This window comes from Anopheles stephensi, chromosome X (assembly GCF_013141755.1).
Source record: "Anopheles stephensi strain Indian chromosome X, UCI_ANSTEP_V1.0, whole genome shotgun sequence".
Lineage (NCBI taxonomy): Eukaryota > Metazoa > Arthropoda > Insecta > Diptera > Culicidae > Anopheles > Anopheles stephensi.
The window spans coordinates 3,678,579-3,697,264 of record NC_050201.1 but is presented as its reverse complement, the minus strand read 5'-3'; the positions used below and the strand labels follow the sequence as shown (position 1 = coordinate 3,697,264).

At 46.1% G+C, this 18,686-nt stretch overlaps 1 protein-coding gene across 7 annotated transcripts; it reads left to right on the top strand.

The window, feature by feature from the left end:
- The first annotated feature begins 342 nt into the window (after positions 1-342).
- LOC118504745 (forkhead box protein K2-like) lies at positions 343-17,167 on the top strand. 7 transcript variants are annotated; one of them, XM_036039648.1, is made up of 8 exons: positions 343-462; positions 547-832; positions 924-1,035; positions 10,800-12,161; positions 12,243-12,867; positions 12,940-13,151; positions 13,394-13,680; positions 13,761-17,167. In XM_036039648.1, exons 4-8 carry the CDS (start codon positions 11,341-11,343, stop codon positions 13,901-13,903), a joined length of 2,088 nt encoding a protein of 695 aa, XP_035895541.1. In that variant the 5' UTR covers positions 343-462; positions 547-832; positions 924-1,035; positions 10,800-11,340; the 3' UTR covers positions 13,904-17,167. The 7 variants fall into 7 exon arrangements, with proteins under 7 accessions (XP_035895541.1, XP_035895531.1, XP_035895586.1 ...); XM_036039638.1 differs by having other exon boundaries at positions 347-832; XM_036039669.1 differs by lacking the exons at positions 343-462; positions 547-832; positions 924-1,035 and adding exons at positions 1,583-1,722; positions 3,460-3,680.
- Positions 17,168-18,686: the final 1,519 nt, after the last annotated feature.

The following is an 18,686-nucleotide window of genomic DNA, read 5'->3' as shown; positions in this document are numbered from 1 at the left end:
GGCGATCGTACGAAAGAGATGGCATTCTCGGAAAAAGAAAAAGACCCCAAAAGTCCTCCTACAGACTACGAGGTAATAGGCTCAGCTTTTTTTAGAAATGTAAACAAAGAAGGCTTTTGTTACATTGAATTATTTACCACAAAGAGGCTTGCAGAAAAATTTTGAAAATATTTTTAAACAAAATAATGACTAAACTTACTGAAAAACAGTTTTTTTTAAATAAAGATAATTTTGATTTTCTGTTGATCTGCTAAACGCAGACACATAAACCCGATCTAATTTGAGAAACCAGTCTGCCACTATAAACGCTGCTTACCGTCAAACTGCTGACAAAGCAGCCGAACAACGACAAACCGCGTTAGCCACACTGAACGTACCTTTGCGAAAGGAGGAAAAAACACTTCACCGATTATTATTTGGATTTGCTACGGGGAATTTTACATTAATTTTTCTTCTATACTGGTAAATTGAACGCGCAAGATACGCGGCTACACTGAAGCTACAGTCCGTCTGAGTTACACTGTCCGTGTATTTGTGTGTGTTTAGCGCAATCCAATTTGTTTGGCTTGTTTGGCAAACGAAAATTGTTTTTTCAACCTGGCCGAGGCGAAAAGGGCCCCGTGTTGCCGGTCCGGTAAAATCGTGGTTTGCGAAAGGACCCCAAGCAGCTCCATTCGGCAAATCGCAGAAGGAGATTCGAAGAAGAAGAAGCGGTAGTATAGCAAACTTATCAGAGCGTTCCCTATATTGTTTACATTTTTCTTGCTACATTACAATGCGGGGTCGCTAGTGGGTCAAACAAAACAACGGCACAACTACTGGCTGGGACTAGGTGAGTAACGAATGGCCTCCCCCCCCCCCCCCCACCCCCGGCGGAGTTTCGTTTAATCTTGCGACTCTTTACGACGACAACCCTTTTTCAGTACCGTGGAGATGGGAACAGCGAGAAGCGAGGTTTAACTTTTCCGGCGTTCCGGGTTTGTGCGACAGCGAATCGATTTTGCGAGGTTTCTTTAGCAATAGCAAGCAGCTCTGGTAAGTGTTTTGTTATTGTAGATGTAAACAATGTGCAGGCAAAAGTTACCTTAGGGATATTATGCCCTAGATTTAGTACAAGATATGGAAATAGGTCGAAAACTCTTTGCTGAATCAATCAGTTAAAGAAAACAATAATAATCCTAGAAGCAAACAAGCACCCTTTTGTGAAAGCTTTTCTCCTTGGATTAGAGGGCAACTAGTTGGTTAGGAAAAGGCCATTGTAAAGACTACACAAATATGTGTGCTTGAGTGTAAAGTTTTCACATGCCATAGAGTGGGTTTATCAGTTTTTCAATCCACCTTCCCCAGTAGCGATGCGGAAACAGTTCGCTGAAAAACAAAGATGGCGTATCGGTTCGGTTGCGTTACGATGTGTGTGTGCGTCGGTACAAGCACGCTCTCGTCATAGCAGTCGGCCTTCACGCACACACCCATACCCTGGGACGCAAATGAGTGAAGCAAGCTCACAGTAATCGCGCCCTCGCATTCGCTACGCGAGTATAGAAAAACACTCACACAAGTGTACGCGACACACACACATACGGGCGCAGGTTCGGTGTGGCCAATGCTGCTTGCATTCGCGCATCGCAGAGAAAAGACGCATCGCACAACTCGTTTTGTATTGCAACGGTGCTACTCCCCGGTGAACATTTCGGAGTGCGCGAGTCTCGCCATTTGGAGAAGGTAGGGAAAACCGTAAAAAAGGCGTAGTGCGGTGTGATAATACAGCGATAAAGTGTTTTACAAAGAATTGGTGGACAATCATCGTGGGGATGGCGGACCTAAACGCTTCAAATGCCGCTGGCTTACCGGCGGGGCGTGCACATCCAAACATTGCCTGTTGGCGAAAGTTGATCAAAACAGCATTCTTGAACCAGCTTTAGAACCTAGGTCTAGATAACTATCGTTAAAAATTAGGATACGCACACTGTGACCTTGTGGGGAAGATTAGGTATTAAAAATGGTCCCCAGTGCAGTGCTACAACATAACCTTAACATTCAATTGTTTACACTTCTTCTTACTCTTATTTGTCCTTTCGACCCCTAGCAGAGATAGCCGGGGGGACTTGAATATCAGGCAGATAATTGAGGACCCATGCCAGAGCCCGAGTTAAATGTTTACTCAAGGCCACATCCAATCTGACAGGGAAGAGTTAGTTGCCTTGTTTACATCGATGCAACAAATTTAAACATATAGATTGCGTGTGGAGGTGGTCTCTTTGTTGAAGGATGCTGCGTAGTGTGGGTACCCTACGGAGAAAAAGGTAATCCTGTGGTTATCGATTGAATAGCATTTTGGATTAAGTCCTGTTTTTCTGTTGACGAATGTAGTACGAAAGTACTTCAAGGTATTGGCTTCGATTCTACAGTACTTCTGATGTAGATACGCATAGCCGCTAATCAGCTACGGATTCTGAGTATTCTTCTTCGCTTGCTTGCGAACCGATTAAAGCTTATTAAGATACGTATTAGCGGCATAAAAAGGTAGCAGCAGCGGCAAAACCTCCGGGGGTTCCAGTATTTTGCGTGTTGCGCCCTTGCTTCGAGCTGTGTGCGTTCGGTCAACAAGCGTTTATAACACATTCTCTTTGTAATAGAAGCGCGTGTGTGTGTTGTGATGTGGGTGTATTGCGCAGAATAAGGATCCAGGCTCCAAGTGTTGTTGGCAATATTACCGATTGCATGAAGGTAGTTGTCCGGCAGGACTTGTACAGATATCGTTACCGATGTAAAGTGATTAACCTGCACTTGTACTGTTCGGAAAGAATTTCGGTAAGCAAACACCAGTAACAAACCACCCGAGTTTGGGTATACGTTTACATTACCCGTTGTCAGTACTTAGCCGGTGTCGGCGGAGAAGAAGTTCCGGCCGGAGACGCAAGAACGCAACCGTGCAGTTTGAAGTTTTATTGCAACTTGATCGACCAAGGGTGGGGGGAGATGGGGGGAAGAAGAGAGAAGAAAACACATGGCCCTTAGCAACAGAGTTGAAAAGGCCGAAAGCGAAACGCTGAAAAAACATGAAGCATTGAAGGGGGGAAAAAAACGCTTGTTTTCTTCTCGTTGCTCTTCAATCGAGATTCACACACTCATACATGCGCATGCACACGCACACGCTGTTCCTTCGCCCGGCACAGAGCGAGAGAGTGTGTGTGTGCGTGACGAGCGATTCGGTTGGCGGTTGGTTGGGTCCATTTGTTTTTCTTTCTTTTCGTGTCTGGCAACCGCGTGGTGCGCGTGGTCGTCTTTCTGTCCACAGTGTTGGATGGGTCTCATTCCATGGTAGAAGTACGTGGTAGGGCTGTGCGTTACCAAGTAGGGCTTTCAGGATAGTTCAATTCGCTGTACACAGCAGCGAGAGACGACATTATATCGGTGCCGAGAAATTGGGCATAAATTTGTATTACAATTGCAAAGTAGCCGGGTGTGTGTGTTGGTGATGAATACTCTCGTGATCCGTGCCTTGTGCGAAACGTACGCTGTGGTGTAAAGTACGAATGATCCTCTCGGTGGTGATCTCCAGTAGTGAGCTCGAGTCGAGCTAATTTGTTGCCTCCTCATCGATCAATAATTGCGGCATCCGCGAACTTCGCCGACGCCACACCAAGCTCGATTTATTACGTCGTGCCAGTACTCGGAAGGTGGGTATAGAAACAATTGGATGAAGGTATAAACATACACCCCTTCTTCCCCTTGGACAATGTTTCCAAGCAACAGCACCATGTCATCAGCAGGGACTTGCAGCAACCAATCAATTCTCCAGAATATTCGCATACACTATAATGTTAGCTTTTGGATGTTGGGATCTTGTGGTGGCTGAATATACAACTACTAGTGTCAACTGGGTCAAGGAATCCAGTAATATCAGACAGCAGTCGTTTAGAGGTGAAGCAGAGCCAAAGCCGAAGCAATATTGGTAACTTAGAACCGAACGACAACCTGTGCGTGCTCGGCACCAAATAACCCGGGGATTCATAGAATTCGAACCAAACATATATACACATACATGTATATCCATAACCTCTCTCTTTTGCTCTCTCTCTCTCTCTCGCTCTCTCAACTCCAAGCTTGGAAGCAGATTTGCAATCAAATTGATGGCCTTGTGGGAGCAAAAAATTAGCTCCACTTAATGAGCCTTCCCGTTTTTTTCTGTTTTGTTTGGCAGAACTCAAACAACCATCTCCCCACCGCGTAGTAGTAGTAGTAGTAATTGTTAGCTTTGCATCCATTCCTACTAAAGTAACCTCACTGATAACACAGTTACACCTTAGTAGTGAGTTTTGTGTTGATCCAAGTTTTCCTTCTTTTCGTTGCGCATAGAACTATGCGTGTGTGTGAGTGTGTGTTTAGGAGTACACAACGTTGTGTTTCTTTTTTGAAGCCGCAATCACCCCTCCCCCCCCCCCCTAGAATATAGGCGAATGATGATGAAAAACGGGAACTTTAGATATTTTCATGCTAATAGTTCTTTTAATGTATAGAAAGCCAAAAATCTTTATCACATAATGACATTTTGAAGGAAAATTAAAACGGACAACCTCTCGCTTTGTTTTGCACATAACATACCAGCTGCCCTCTGCTGGCTTACCTGCTTTATGTGTATGCGCGTGTGTGTGCGTACGTACGCGTTCGCTCATATTGATTGTTTATTTCATTCCCGCATCGAAAACCTTTGAAGAATTCCATTCCTACTGCTGCTGTGCGTGCGTGTTTATGTGTGTGGGTAACACGCTCGCTTCAATTCGTTTTATGCAGGAGCGAGCGCGCGCGCATACACTAATATGTGTTTGCGACCATCCCGGGTGTATGTGTAGATGTGTGTACACGGTTACAGCTTTTCTCAAGCAAGCCGTCGAGCGAGAATAGGAAAAATATAAACAAACAAAAATAGTACCCACTCGTGTGTGTGTTTTTTTTCTCGAACTGTCTGCCCTCTGCGGCGGACTGCGATTTTGTTGAGGCAGCAAAGTGCGTCGTCAGATCTAAACACACGCACGCACACACAACCGAACCCACGTATGAAGGCTAGAATTGCACTTGAATTATAAACACGAGATGAATAAATGTGTTACGTGACGTTTAGAACCCCGAACGCCGGGGGACGTTATATATTTTTATATTCAATAAGCCTTATTTTAAATTAATTCTTAAACCAGTTTGGTAGTTGTTGTGTTTGACAGTTGACACAGGCAAATTTTCCACTGCGGCTGTCAAATCGTTTTTCGCGACCGTCAGTCCCTCCTTCCTTTGCGGTGTTGCATTTTTAGACAAAAAAAAAAACAGTGCGTATTACTTTTGCATTTTTGCACCTCCTGCACAAGCGTTGATTGTGTAAAAATTGTGTTGGTGGTAGTGGTTTGCGGAATGGCGTTGAAAAACCGGTATGCTTGCTGCTGTGGGGTACCCTGCAAGCACAGTTGTTGTCTTAAGGCCCGAAAACATGGCAACTAGGCGACGAGAGCAGGATGCCGGTCTTTCACACGGCCGGACAGCGATTGTCGAATCTTGTCTGAAGCGTCCTCTCGAGGTACGAGCTAGAGTCAATGAAGAAGACGGAGAATGATAGAGGGCTTCACATGCCAGGAACCGGGAATCGAATCCTGTTCGGATCATCATTCCGTATGCGAGAGACTAGCTACCAGAGCTACTAAGAGACAAGTATAATAAAGTCAAAGAACGCTGATAACTCTCGAAGGGTGTAGGTTATCAAGGCAGGGCCCAGATATCCTGTTCAGATTGTCTCAAGGAAGCCAGTAGGGCGAAACATTATCAGATTGTAGATTCTAATGGTGGCATCCACTGTCCGGATCGTCACTCCATACGATACTTCCGGTTCGTCACTCCATACGATACTTCCGGATCGTCACTCCATACGCAAGAATGACTGTCCAGCTAAAATCAAGTCGCGAGACCTTTCGAGGCTGTAGAGCCGAATAATAGGAAGAATCCTGAGCGGTTGTCCGATGGATGAGACTTCAGCTTTCTTCACTCGGCTGGACCCAGATATCTGAAATGTCGTCCTAAAGCAGGATGAACTATCCAGCTCTTAGCAGCATACCCGCCGAGATCGTAGATGCATCGATCTTCACTCGGCCGGTCCTGGATATCGAATCCCGTCCGGGTTATCCAGCAGTGGTTTTTACCAGAAACGACAGAAGGTGAGTTCTCTCTCGAGTGTGTCTGGTGGCTCATCCGGTAGCGCCGAGGCCTTCGAGGGTTCTTGGAGGATCCGGGTATAGGATTTTGTCCGGCCATCCAAGTCCAAGCATATCCACGACAAGCCATTCCCCCATGCCCGGCATTTGACCCGACTGTCTTGGGCAACAATGGACGACAAAGTATGAACTATTGATAAAGTATTGCTCAGCGTTATTGATCTGTCGCAATCAAGCACTAATCTGCATGTACACATACACACACCTCGACCATAAATTTTTCCCTTGATGTAAACAAATTGACGGAGCAGCGTTTTTACAGAGACAGAGGGAAGGAGAGAGCGCGCTCAATCCCAACGAACGCATTTTTAGCGCTTTGCCCACCCTGGGGGTGCTTGTATGACAGCGAAAAACCGCCTCAGTGCGTGTGTGTGTGTGTGTGTGTATGTCGGTGTGAGCCTTCCTGTCAGTCGTGTTGCGAGTGCCGAACCGTACGCACCGTGTTTTTGCCAGTTGGTCACCATCACACTCGGGGTGCGGTGTACGCTTGTATGTGCTGATGACATAAGTGCGGCTCCAGCTCTAGTTTTCTCACGCATATATATTGGCTCATCGGTTGAGTGTGGTCTGCCCGGTTTTGTGAGTATTTTAGCGAACCTTTTTTTTTAAACTTCCCAGCCCTTTTAATGCCGTGGTGCTGCTCTGCCGGAGCGAACGGAGACGTGTTGTGCGGTGTGTACTGTGTGAGCACCTACCCGGGATATGTAAAAGAGTAGTGTCTTGGTTAGAAAAAAAAACCAGGCTGTGCATTTTTTGTTACCATGCAAGAGTGTGTTGCCTCTTCAGTAGGGAAGGTGCTCCGTTCGTGGTGATATTGCTTGCCGAAGTATTGGTACCGAGCTCGCGTTGACGGTACTGCAACAACAACAACAAAACGCATTTGCAAAGCAAGTAGTGATCTCGACCCTTTTTTATAGGCGAGTTTTCAGCGCAGCGTGTGGTTAATTGATTTTCGAAGCAAAACAACAGAAAAACCAAGCGGTAATAAATATCAACAATCAGGCTCGCTTAGCCAGCTCCGGTAAACAACAATAATTTTAACACGGCCCTGGAGAACGCATTAAACTGTTTACACCAACACACACAGAGGCGATGTAAATTGCACACACACACTGCTATACATAAACATAAGCAAAAATCTCAAATGCATCTTGCAGTGCGTAGATGCGGTCCGCCAGCCAGCATCAAACCCCCGGGAGATACACAACATTGAGATGATGATGATGGTGTCCAAAACGCCTCGGAGGTGATTTGTGAACGGGGCACGAAAAAGTGGTCTTTACACTACCGCTTCGGTACATTTATATTTCTAGAGAGACGTGTAAACGTAGCTTAATCACAGGCTCACAAAAACAAGGTAACGCACTACAACGTACCGACGCATTTTCGTCTTGCCATCAGCTTGTTGTTAATGTGCTCTGATTCTTTGCTGAATTTTTGCTGCCAAAAATTAAAGAAAGCAAAAAACAACTTTTTCACCAGCTAAAAACAAAGCATTATTTTCGAATTGCTACACCCATAGGAACGGAATGTTGGCAAGAGGAAATGTAATGCGCGAGAAGCAACACACCACACAAATTCGTTGATTTGGAACATAATTTATAATATGTGCGTGCGTGCGTCAGTACGTACGTCTCTGTACATGTGTGTGTAGCAAGAGAAGAAGGTTTATGTGGTTTGTGTTTGTACAGGGTGAAAATGCAACTCCGCGTTAATGTTTGTGTGCCTCTCGCATCGGCCAAGCAAGAAGCCGGCCGAGTTGTGAATAATAAAGTTGGCCTGAGCATATAATTTATTTTGGAATTCCGAATTGCTGGCATCATCATCGTCACTGCCAAAACCTCCAAATCTGCGTTCTTCGCGATTCGATTCGTACACGCGCGCCGAAGCGCTGGTTACACACGTTTTTTGACCACGCAAGCAATTCCTAATTGTGCCGGTTTTTTTTTTTATTCTATGTTAGTGACATTGATTAGTCGATTGCAAATTTAAAGCACCCCCTCCAACCTTGAGTTTCGGAAGAAGCATTCCGTTTGCTACACAATCTTAATTTCTTCTGAGCGTTCTTAAGCTATCAGAAAAACAATCGAAATACTTAATTGCGCACCTGAATGTATAGAAGAAAAGTAGGTTCATGTTTTGTTTTACGAGTGCCTGGTGAAGTGTGTAGTTTTGTTTACATTATGGGTTGTGCTGGTTGCTTTATTTAGAAAACTATGTATTTAAGCTGTGTTGCGTTTTTGACGCTGTTGTTGTTGAAACCTTTTTGAAGGTAGATTTAAAAAAAATATATTATGAACACTTGTTCGAAATACGAACTCGTTGCTTGTTGTCGGTCTGTGAAATTCTGGCTAGCAGGACAACAAAAATCAAAACCCATATGCATACAAGTCAATAATAAAGTTATTGTGCACACCGCATAAGTTCACCATCTGGATTTTACCAAAGAACTTATTTTTAATTCACCACCGCGCGCTTTTCGTTCGCGATGATCTCAGCTTTTGTGCTGACGGTACGAAAATGCTTTGTTTTGGTTTCTTTGAATTCTTTCACTAGGCCATTGTGTTTGTAAATTGTTATTGGCAAGCGTTAAAAGGAGCTAAATTTAATTCTAAACGCATATGTTGTTTTCAATACCCACCCTACCGTATGGTTAAAAATTCGTTTCATGTTGCTGAATTAATACACAGAGCGCTGTTTTTGCCCTTTTGGAATGAAAAATATTTGTCTTAACAACACGAGAAACAAACTATATCAAAAATCGTATTTACAAAACGTTAAGAGGTGAATGTAGTCTCTAAGACTCAAAGCCTCTATAAATAAAGCAATTTTACAAAACGATTTTCAAAAGCCGCTTTGTATCGGTGGTACCACGTGTAAACGCGGCTTGCGTGAAAAAGATATGGCAGCCCACAGCCCCGTGTGTGTATACAGACAGTGCTGAAAATGTAAACATAGCTGTCAACCGAGTGTACACTTCCATATTCTGACAGTGGCGAAGAGTTGTGTATTCCCTCGTGCCGTGAAGAGAGCATTTTCTTTTTCCTCCATAAACACCAGCGTTACCAGCTCGCACTGCAAAGTATGTATTATGTGTAGGTCATTTTGTACGTTTTGCAAGCATTATTTGGTAGAGAGTCACCTGTCTCTGGTCTGTGCAGTGAATAGAAATCGCGTCAAACCACGTGTGTTGATGAGATGGTGCGTTTGTGTCTGCTTGTCTCTGTGTGTGTGTGTGTGTGTGTGTGTGTGTGTGTGTGTGTGTGTGTGTGTGTGTGTGTGTGTGTGTTTTTCTTAACCTGATGGTGTGGTGTACGCTTTTCCTTTGGCCACAGCATCTCTGCACACAGGACCTGCTACTGAGGAACACATGCTGCTTTTTGCTGTGTCTGGGTTGGTACGCTTGCCGTACACTCCAATGTTGCCGACGAGGTCACAGTCAGTGATTGCTTTTCATCCCGCCGTGTGCTGCGCTGATGGCTAGAAGATGGCGATGCTACATACATTTCCCCGAGTAAGCGATAGTCTCGCACGGCATCACCATCCCAAAGAGCATTGCGAGAGCGTATTTCCAACAACGCAAAACCCGGAAAGCAGTCATTCCCTGTGTGCATTTTGTTGACCTCCCCACTCGCTCTCCCATCCCCCCCCCCCCCACCCTTTCTCAACCCTCTTTTTTACGTTGTTTGTTCTGACAAACAAAAAGCGAATGTGACAGCAACGCAGCAGCAGCACCAGCGGCGCATAGAGGCTCTTTTCGAACGCCCTGTTGCGAGACGTTCCACACTGACGTTTGTTTGCACCACGCTCATCGGTTCGCGAATGTGTGTGCGCGCGAGCATTGGTTGTATAGGGAGCTAGCCAGCCATCAAGCCTAGAGTCACCTGTCCCGTCGTTAAACGCACCGCGCGAAAAGAAGCTGCAAGTGTGGTGGAGAAAATCCGCGCCTGGTGCGGGTAGCTTTCGACCGACCACCTTTTGCAAAGCTAAAAGTGTGTTGCAAAAAGCATCCAATTGGATGGGTTGTGCTCGTCGCAGCTGCTGTAACTCCTTATCGTGGTGTAACCCGAGGGAGGAGAACCTTTCCCGGTGGAACGCATGCGCGCGCGTCATCTCTCTCCACCGGGCCGTATCTTTCCGCCTGGAACGCAAAATCAATTGGATATGCTGGTGCTGGAGCGCTGCTCCACAAAACAACGCACCCGGGTCAACAAATTGGTGTACTACGGTAGCGGCGGCGGCGGCCGCCAGCGACTGTGTTTGTAGCAACAGCGAAACGGAAACAGCGATGTTGTTTTTAGTAGCACCCTTATTAGCTAGGGTTCACGCTTTTCAATCAACTGCGCAATAAGTTGGCTGAAAATGCTTACAAGCTAGCTGTTAGTTATACGGGAGCGAGACTACACTCTAAACGTGAAGCAGAAGCAGAAGTTATTGTGAAGTAGTGCTGCAAAAATTCCATTGTCTCAAGTTTACGTTAGCAGCACGGCAACCGGACGCAAAACTAAACCCATTCTTCTCTTCTCTTTCTTCTCGCCACTACAGACTTGCAGCTGAGGTGAAATTGGTTTGGCGAGATTGAACCTAGGGCGCGCGCACTATTGGTTACCAGCAGCAAAAAAGGCTGGTATCAAGTTTTCACGGCGATTATCTCAATCTCCCACCAGCGGAAAACGCGAAGTGTACGCGCGTGTTTTTGGGACAATTTGGGCGTTAGGAGAGAGTGTGTGTAATACAACCAGACGGAGGTTTAACCATCATCCCCACACAAAATTGCTTATACGACCCGAGTTATAAGAGCGAGGGGTTAACAAGTGTGTTTGGTAGGCAGTTTTCAAAGGCTTCCTACACCCCGGTGTAAAGGACGATGCGAAACACTGGTTGCACGTCCTGGACTATTCGCATCGCACCGCACCATATGACATACATCACCACCACCAGCAGCAGCAGCAGCAGCAGCCGACAACAGTGGTGTTAAGCGGAACAACAATTTTAGCGTGTTTACCGTTCCTGTATTGCCGTTTTTAGTGCTAGTGTGCGTGAGTGTGAGTGTGTGTGTGTGTGTTTGTGATTGTGCATTTCAAGCATGTCGAGCGCAACGCAGGACTGTATACCGCCGCGCGGTACTGGCGAGCTGAAGATCAAGCAGGAACTACAGCAATCAATCAATCAGTCCGATCCAAACGATTCTTCCTCGGGAAGTAACAGCAGCGGAGGTGGTGGTGGTGGTGGTGGCGGTGGTGGTGGCGGTGGCGGTGGTGGTGCCACCTCCACCCATCTTGCCCATGCGCACGCTTTGATGAGCTGTGCCGCACAGGGCACGTCCTCCTCCTCCTCCTCCTCCTCCTCTTCGTCCACCTATCAAAAACCCGTCTCCACAAGCAACAACAACAACCATAACTCGCACCGCTCAAGACGCACCTCGACGTCTTCGCCCGTGTCGTCACCGTCGCCGACGTTACCGACCGGTTCGGCGAAGCTGAGCAACGGTGCCGGCAGGACCACGTCGTCTACTGCCACGGCCGTGTCCGGTATGGGTACGGGCGGCGGTGGCCGTGGTGGTGCGGTCGGTCCCTCATCGGGTCCCGCCGCCTCCGTCCCTGCCGCCGGTGAACCGAGCGGCATGTCCGGCAGTAATACGGCCAACTATCACAACTTTATCGGGCGGCTGATCAGCAAGGATAACATGCTGCTGATAAGCGAGGACGTGATCGAGGTCGGCCGCAACTCGTCCAAGTCGCAGGTGGACTTCCACGTCGGCAAGAACAGCTTCATCTCCCGCAAGCACTTCATCATCCAGCACGATATGAACGATGAGTTTACGCTGTTCTGCCTGAGCAAGAACGGTGTGTTTATCGACAATGTGTTTCACCGGAAGAGCGGCGAACCGTACAAGCTACCAAAATTGTAAGAAGCATAGCGTCCAACGGAAGGAGAAGCTCTACTTAATACTTCCGTTTTTTCTCTCTCTCCTCTCTGTTATTGTAGATGCAGCATCCGTTTTCCAAGTACAAACATTAAGATCCAGTTCGAAAACCTAACTGACCAGGCTAACAACGGTATACTGATTGACCTGAACGAGCACACGCCGGTAAAGATCGGTACCGGACCGATGGGTGGCATTCCGTTACACGCCGGTTCCATAACCGGCGCATCGATCGGTGGTATGGCGCCGGGTGCAACGGCGGGCGCTGGTGCCAGCGGCACGAGCAGTGGTGGCGCTCTCGGTCTCGGTGCCAGCGGTACCGGCCATCATCACTACCGCGGTGGCAAGTCACCCTCGTCGAGCGTTATCTATGCACCGCTGAAAATTTCTATTCCTTCCGAACCGGGGGCGGCCGGCAATGCTGCTGCGGTCGGTTTGCTTGGCGATGTATCGCGCGGGTCACGCGGCGGAGTGGCGGGCGGTGGTGGTGGTGGACGGGGAAGCGATGTGCACGGAATGGGCGGCAGTGGTTACCCGTCACCGACCGGTACCATCAGTGCCGCCAACAGTTGCCCCACTAGTCCGCGACAGAATGTGCACGAGTTTGCCCAGTACAGCAGCAGTCATCACCATCATCAGCACAGTACCGCTAGCGTAGTCAGCAACAACAATAACAATAACTATTCCGTAAGCAGAGCTAGCTCTATATTCATCTTTTCCTTTTAGTTATACTAATAATTGTTTTGCTTTGCTTTGCAGGAATTTCAAGCCCCGCCTACACAATCACTGGAAAGCGACAAGCCACCGTACAGCTATGCGCAGCTGATCGTTCAAGCTATCTCGGCGTCGCCGGAAAAGCAGCTGACGCTGTCCGGGATTTATTCCTTCATTTCGAAAAACTATCCATACTATCGGACGGGAGCGAACAAGGGTTGGCAGAATTCTATTCGACACAATTTGAGCTTGAATCGGTAAGCATTCGTTTGCATTGGTTGCCTTTGATGCAGATACGTACAACCCGTACGGTCTGTGTGGCAATAGGGGTGAGATCCGGTGCTCGGGAGCGCGGGTCGTCTCCCCGTGGTGGCATGCCAGGGCTAGCCAAACATCCTGCCAGCCACTGGTGGCTGTGATGGCAGCTAACCTGTAAAACTGTGACTGTGTCGCTTAATTTATCGTTCTCTCTCTCTCTCTCTCTCTCGCTCTCTTGTAGATACTTCATCAAGGTACCGCGATCGCAAGACGAACCCGGCAAGGGTAGCTTCTGGCGGATAGATCCATCCAGCGAGCTGAAGCTGATCGATCAAAGCTACAGAAAGCGGCGCCAGCGTGGTTCCCAGTGCTTCCGGTCACCGTTCGGCATGCCCCGTTCGGCACCGGTCTCACCCAGCTACACCGACAACTCGCGCGAAGGTTCACCGATCAACGAGGAGCTGCTAATGTCGGCACCCGGTTCGCCCGGACAAAACAACAGCGGCTACTCTGCCAACAATCACGACGGTACGGGGGGCGATTGCGATTCGCGCTGTCCATACGGCTTAGAACGGGAATTACTAATATCGCTCTCTCTCTCATTGCAGGTTCGCAACAGTCCTCGTACCAGAACCAGTACACGGCGTACGCGAGCGCAGAACATCAGCAGCAGGAGGTGTACGAGGAGGATGAGCAGCTCGAATACGAAAGCGATGATTACGAGCCGGGCAGCAAGCGTCAAAAGATGTAATTTTGCGGGAGGGAAATGATATGAGAGGGGGGAGGGGGTGCCACCGCCTGAGCAAAAGGTTTTCTTCCTTCCTTTTTTCAAACCCCACCCCCCCGCCCTTTCCTTTTTCCTTAACACAGTGAAGCTCGTTTTACTTGTTTATTCAAATCCTATACATATAAACGTGTATGTTTTAACTTTCAAAAGAAAACAAAAAAAAAACATGCGCACGATATAAATTGGAGCCAGCTCCAAGCTGCATCATTTTACACTTTTAGGTTTTAGCTTAGAAGACAATGAGAGACATTGAGAGAGAGAGAGAGAAAAAGGGTGGGAGAGATGTTAGGAGATGAAGAAGCTCTCAATGTGTACAGGAACACATGCTCATTGGCATACAATCTAATACGTTTTTTTTTCTTCTTCTTTCTCTACCTAAACCGCTCGCCGCGGTTTATGGGATTATATGTTAGTAGTGGTGAACCGACACACGGCGATCGCGCCGGTTCACTATCATTATAAGTTTTAATCACCTTTTCCCTGCAACAAACAAACAAAACCGGAGCTGAAGCAGAAGAAGAACCAGGGAGGGGGGGGCGCTGTTGCAGCGCTTGCGCTTGCACTCTCTCTCTTGCCCTTTGTGTTTTGCGGATGATGAATTCAAAATGGCAATAGAACCGTTTGCTCCTGATGTGAAGCCTTGCGTTTTCCTCCTTCACAACAATCCCGCAAGGTTTTTTTGCGTGTATAGTTGTGCTTATTGTTACTTTAATACTTGTACCGGTAATAATAATCGTTTCGCGCTAAAAAAAGGGAAAAAGAAAACACTCCATACACTAAAAAAGGAAAAAGAAAACCAAAAGCTCATATTCCTTTTGCCCCTTGCTCCCTTATAAATAGCGCTGCGCTCTTCAGTGGATTATAATTTTGTTTTGTTGGTTGGCAAAAAACCTGAGGAACAATAATAAGGTTTTGTTCGCATTGGAGAAGAGGTTTTTTTTTATAAAAGAAAGTGTTTTGTTAATAAAATACGGTTCGCTTACTGTCATCATCGCAGTAAACAAACAAGGAAGGGCCAGTAAGTCTCCTTCCAAATGCAGCCAGTGCAGCAGGGAAGCGTTTATTTAAAACAGACACATCAATCGATCCTTTTTTGTGTGTGTGAGAGAGATAACGAGAGAGAGTGCGAGAGCGTGAAGGGAACACAAACATACGCGGCTGTCGTTTGATAACGTGAGATAAAACAGAGCAAATATGTCTATACAACAGCCCCCCATATGCACACACACAGGAGCTGTATTGGTGTGATTGAGTGTTACAAGTCATGACTGTAAAGGTAACGAGTCTCCCCAAAACAACCTTTGAATGTTGACCTCCACCCTTATGTGTGTGTTTGGCGTGGTGTGGAAGAAGCAGAAGCGGATCTGATTTGTGTTTTTGGGGTTTTCATTTTGTTTTTTTTTAAACACCTGTTAGGTGTGTGCGTCGTGTATGGAGATGATAATTGCAATGGCTGCTTCCGGTTTTGTTGATTAGGAGTAGGTGCAGGTGAAGAGGAGCTTTATGAGCTTTTTCCTTGCTTTTTGCGAGTCAATGAACCACAGCACCCATCCCCAACTCCCCCTTTCCCCCCAACATCGGTAAATCTAGACATCCACCGGCCCCCCAGCCCCCCTCCCCCAGGGAGATGAAGGAGAGAAGGAATCATTTACAAAGCTCTAACGAATTGTAATTAACGTAAAAGATCGCAGAACATAAGAAATGATATAATAGAGTAAATTTAGTGTAAACAAATGAAAGTAAAGTAAAAGTAAACAAAAAAAAAAAATACAAGAAAAAAAAATCTGTCAGTCTCGCGCAGGTAGTAGGGTGGTAGCTGTAAGCCCACACACTTTTCCACAACCTCCCCCCCCCCTCTCCCCCCACCCAATCGCGCTCAGCGTAAGACCATGGAGCGCTCCTTCCTGATAATCCCTGAAGAAAAAAAAAACAAAACCCGAATCAACTCACCACCTAGCTCCCCTCCTCCTCCTCCACCTTCCACACCCATCATAGAGATATACATGCATAGCTTTTAGTAATGTTTTGTTTTAGGAAGAATTGAAACTTAAAAATCATTGTTCTCCTGAGAATGTTTTGGATGCGCGAACACCCAAGAAACCCCTATACAACAACAGCAACAACAAAAAGGCACACACACACACACGGAACACGGAAAGGACGACGATGAAAACCGTATAAGAAAAGCCGTGTGCAGTAGTAGAAGGCCACACACAAACACAAAGTTGGGTGCAAGACAACAAAAGGAACTGCCCCCCCCCCCCCCCCCCCCCCTCTGCATTAATGGGAGAGGCTTTGTCGTGTGATTTGGATTATAAAAATTATTCAAAGCACGATGATTTTTGTTTTAAATTTTTATTTGCTTATTGGAAATAAAAACCAAATCTTTTGTTTGTTTGCTAGTTTGGTGAGCACTTCGGACTCGCTGCTTCTTCTTTTTCTTCTTACTATTCTGGCCTGTACAAAGGCTGCGCAAGCCAGGTCTCTTAACCGGCAGGGTGTGTTTCTTGTGGTGGGGCTTTTCCCTTGGCTTGGTAGCTGCTCAGTGCCCCCACAAACCAAGGGGGAGGTGTTTCCTTACCATCTGAAGAAGAAAAAAATCCATCCCGATTGCAAAAAAGCAAAGAAATTGGCTATAAAACAAACATAAAAAAACACACACACATTACATTTCGATTGTATGTGTTGCACAGAGGCGACGTGGAAAGTGATGAAAACCACAAGAATAGTTGGTCGTTGTGCAAAAGGGAGAGAGCGAGCGTGTGCGTGTGTGTGTGGGGACGAGTGAGCGAGAGACGTGTTAATGTATAGAGAATCAAAAGGAAAAGGAAAAACACAAACACAAGAAAGGAAAAGTAAGAAGGCCATTCGTTTGAGACGTTAATTCATACCTATAGATGTATTCTGTAAGAATGTGTCAGAAGAAAACTAAGAGGAAAAATACAAAATTTGAACTATAAATCAATCAGATTGATTTGTGTGGGTGTGTGAAGAGGAGTGTATGTTTGGTTGTGCGGACGGGAAGCTATTGTCTAGAGTTTGAATTGTAAAAAATATACACACACACACACCTATACATCACACAAAAGTTTTACACTGCCAAAAAATTACCTAATTATCCCAATTTTTAATTCGTTTCTTGAGGCAACACAAGAACCCTGCACCCAGTACACCAGTACTAGAGGCTACCAGGATCTCAATGCTTCAATAAATCAGTCATTGTACTAACTGGTGTTGGATGTTGTGTAAGGTGAGCAGCAAAAGCCATACCGGGATCCCTCACTCAGAGTCCTCACGAGGAGCTGAAGGTGGCTCTACACTCGCTATCAAGCGACGACTCTACTTCACATAGTATCTCAACCCTCACAAAGGAGCTTTCGCACTCACTTTGAAGCTTCGTCCTCACAAGGTACCTCTCTAACCTTACGTTGAAGCTCCTTCCTCAGTAGGTACCTTTCAACACCCTCGCAGAGTAGTGAGTCCGTACTCACAGGAGGACCTGGAGCATAAACTTGTGCGAGAAACCCCACTCAGAGTCACATAGTAGCTCCTAGAGATCCTTGGATCCCTACCCTACCCCTGACAGAGTAGCTCTCACCTCACCCTGAAGCTCCGTCGTTACTTGAGTCCCAATGTTTGGATTATCTGAAGTATCTGAAGATGGCACTATTCTCGCTAGGAAGTTTTCCTCCTTCACTTTCAAGCTCTGTCCTTACTAGGGAACCTCACTAAAGGAGCATTCTTGTAGTGCAGTGACGCTCTTGGCGATCTCACCTCACCCATATGCTAGAAAGCAGCTTCTTTCACTTCCTGCAAAGGAGCTGCTGATGAACGCAACACTATCATTACTGATGAGAAATTTCAAAACATGAATCCAAGAGGAAGGGGCCATTACAGGTGTACTAAGTTTGATGTTATGTACTGAGTTTGGTCTAGTAGTATTCTGCGACGCTTTAACAAGCTTGAGTTTGTTTTATAAATTGGCTTGAAAAAAAACACACACACAAACACTCACATAATAACAGACAGTAAGATTTCGTATCGGGAAGTCCTTTTTCGATTATACATGAAGCTGTGCCGTTAAGAGAAAAGAGAGAGAGAGAGAGAGAGAGTGTGTGTCGCATTAAGGCAAAACTTCGACAAGAGGAACTAACTTGTCGTTCAGCGTTTGTGTTTATCCATATCCATAATAGCGCCAAGAAATCGTTGTCAGTCCAAGACTATCTAGGTAAATTCGGGAAGCAAAATGAATCAAAAGTGCTGTGTCCTTGCTTCAAATATGCGAACAAACTGTGTTTGTGTTTTAAGATGCGTTGAAGTACTCTGAATCAAGGTTCAGTTTATGGAACCGGATGTCGGGATTTTTCCAAACAGCGATCTACAGTGCTTTGCAAAATTGACAGATGCTGTGGATGATCACATCGGTGAATAGCCAAGCCATAACAAGTATTTATTGAGGCAGAGACAGGAAAGCGCGAGTTGGTTGTTGTCTAATCAATCCAGGATTTTTTATTGTGGTGTACCGCTCCTGCATAAAAAAAACACACACACACATAGAGGACAGGATAAATGTAAATGGATGTGTACATATGTCATGTTTACATTTCACCAGTTTGCATGCTTATATGTACAAGTAAATCGGATAATTGTATATAAATGCGTGTTTTATTGTTTCCCTATAAAAAGAAAAAGAAAACTTGCTGGAGTTAAGAATGTAGTTTCAACCGAAATTCTAGCAAAAAAAGTT

Excerpts from the sequence above, each read along its gene's own strand:
- LOC118504745 (XM_036039648.1), top strand. The coding sequence starts at position 11,341 with ATGTCGAGCGCAACGCAGGACTGTATACCGCCGCGCGGTACTGGCGAG. Across the intron at positions 12,162-12,242 it reads CCGTACAAGCTACCAAAATT|ATGCAGCATCCGTTTTCCAA; the intron begins GTAAGAAGCATA and ends CTGTTATTGTAG. Across the intron at positions 13,681-13,760 it reads CTCTGCCAACAATCACGACG|GTTCGCAACAGTCCTCGTAC; the intron begins GTACGGGGGGCG and ends CTCTCATTGCAG.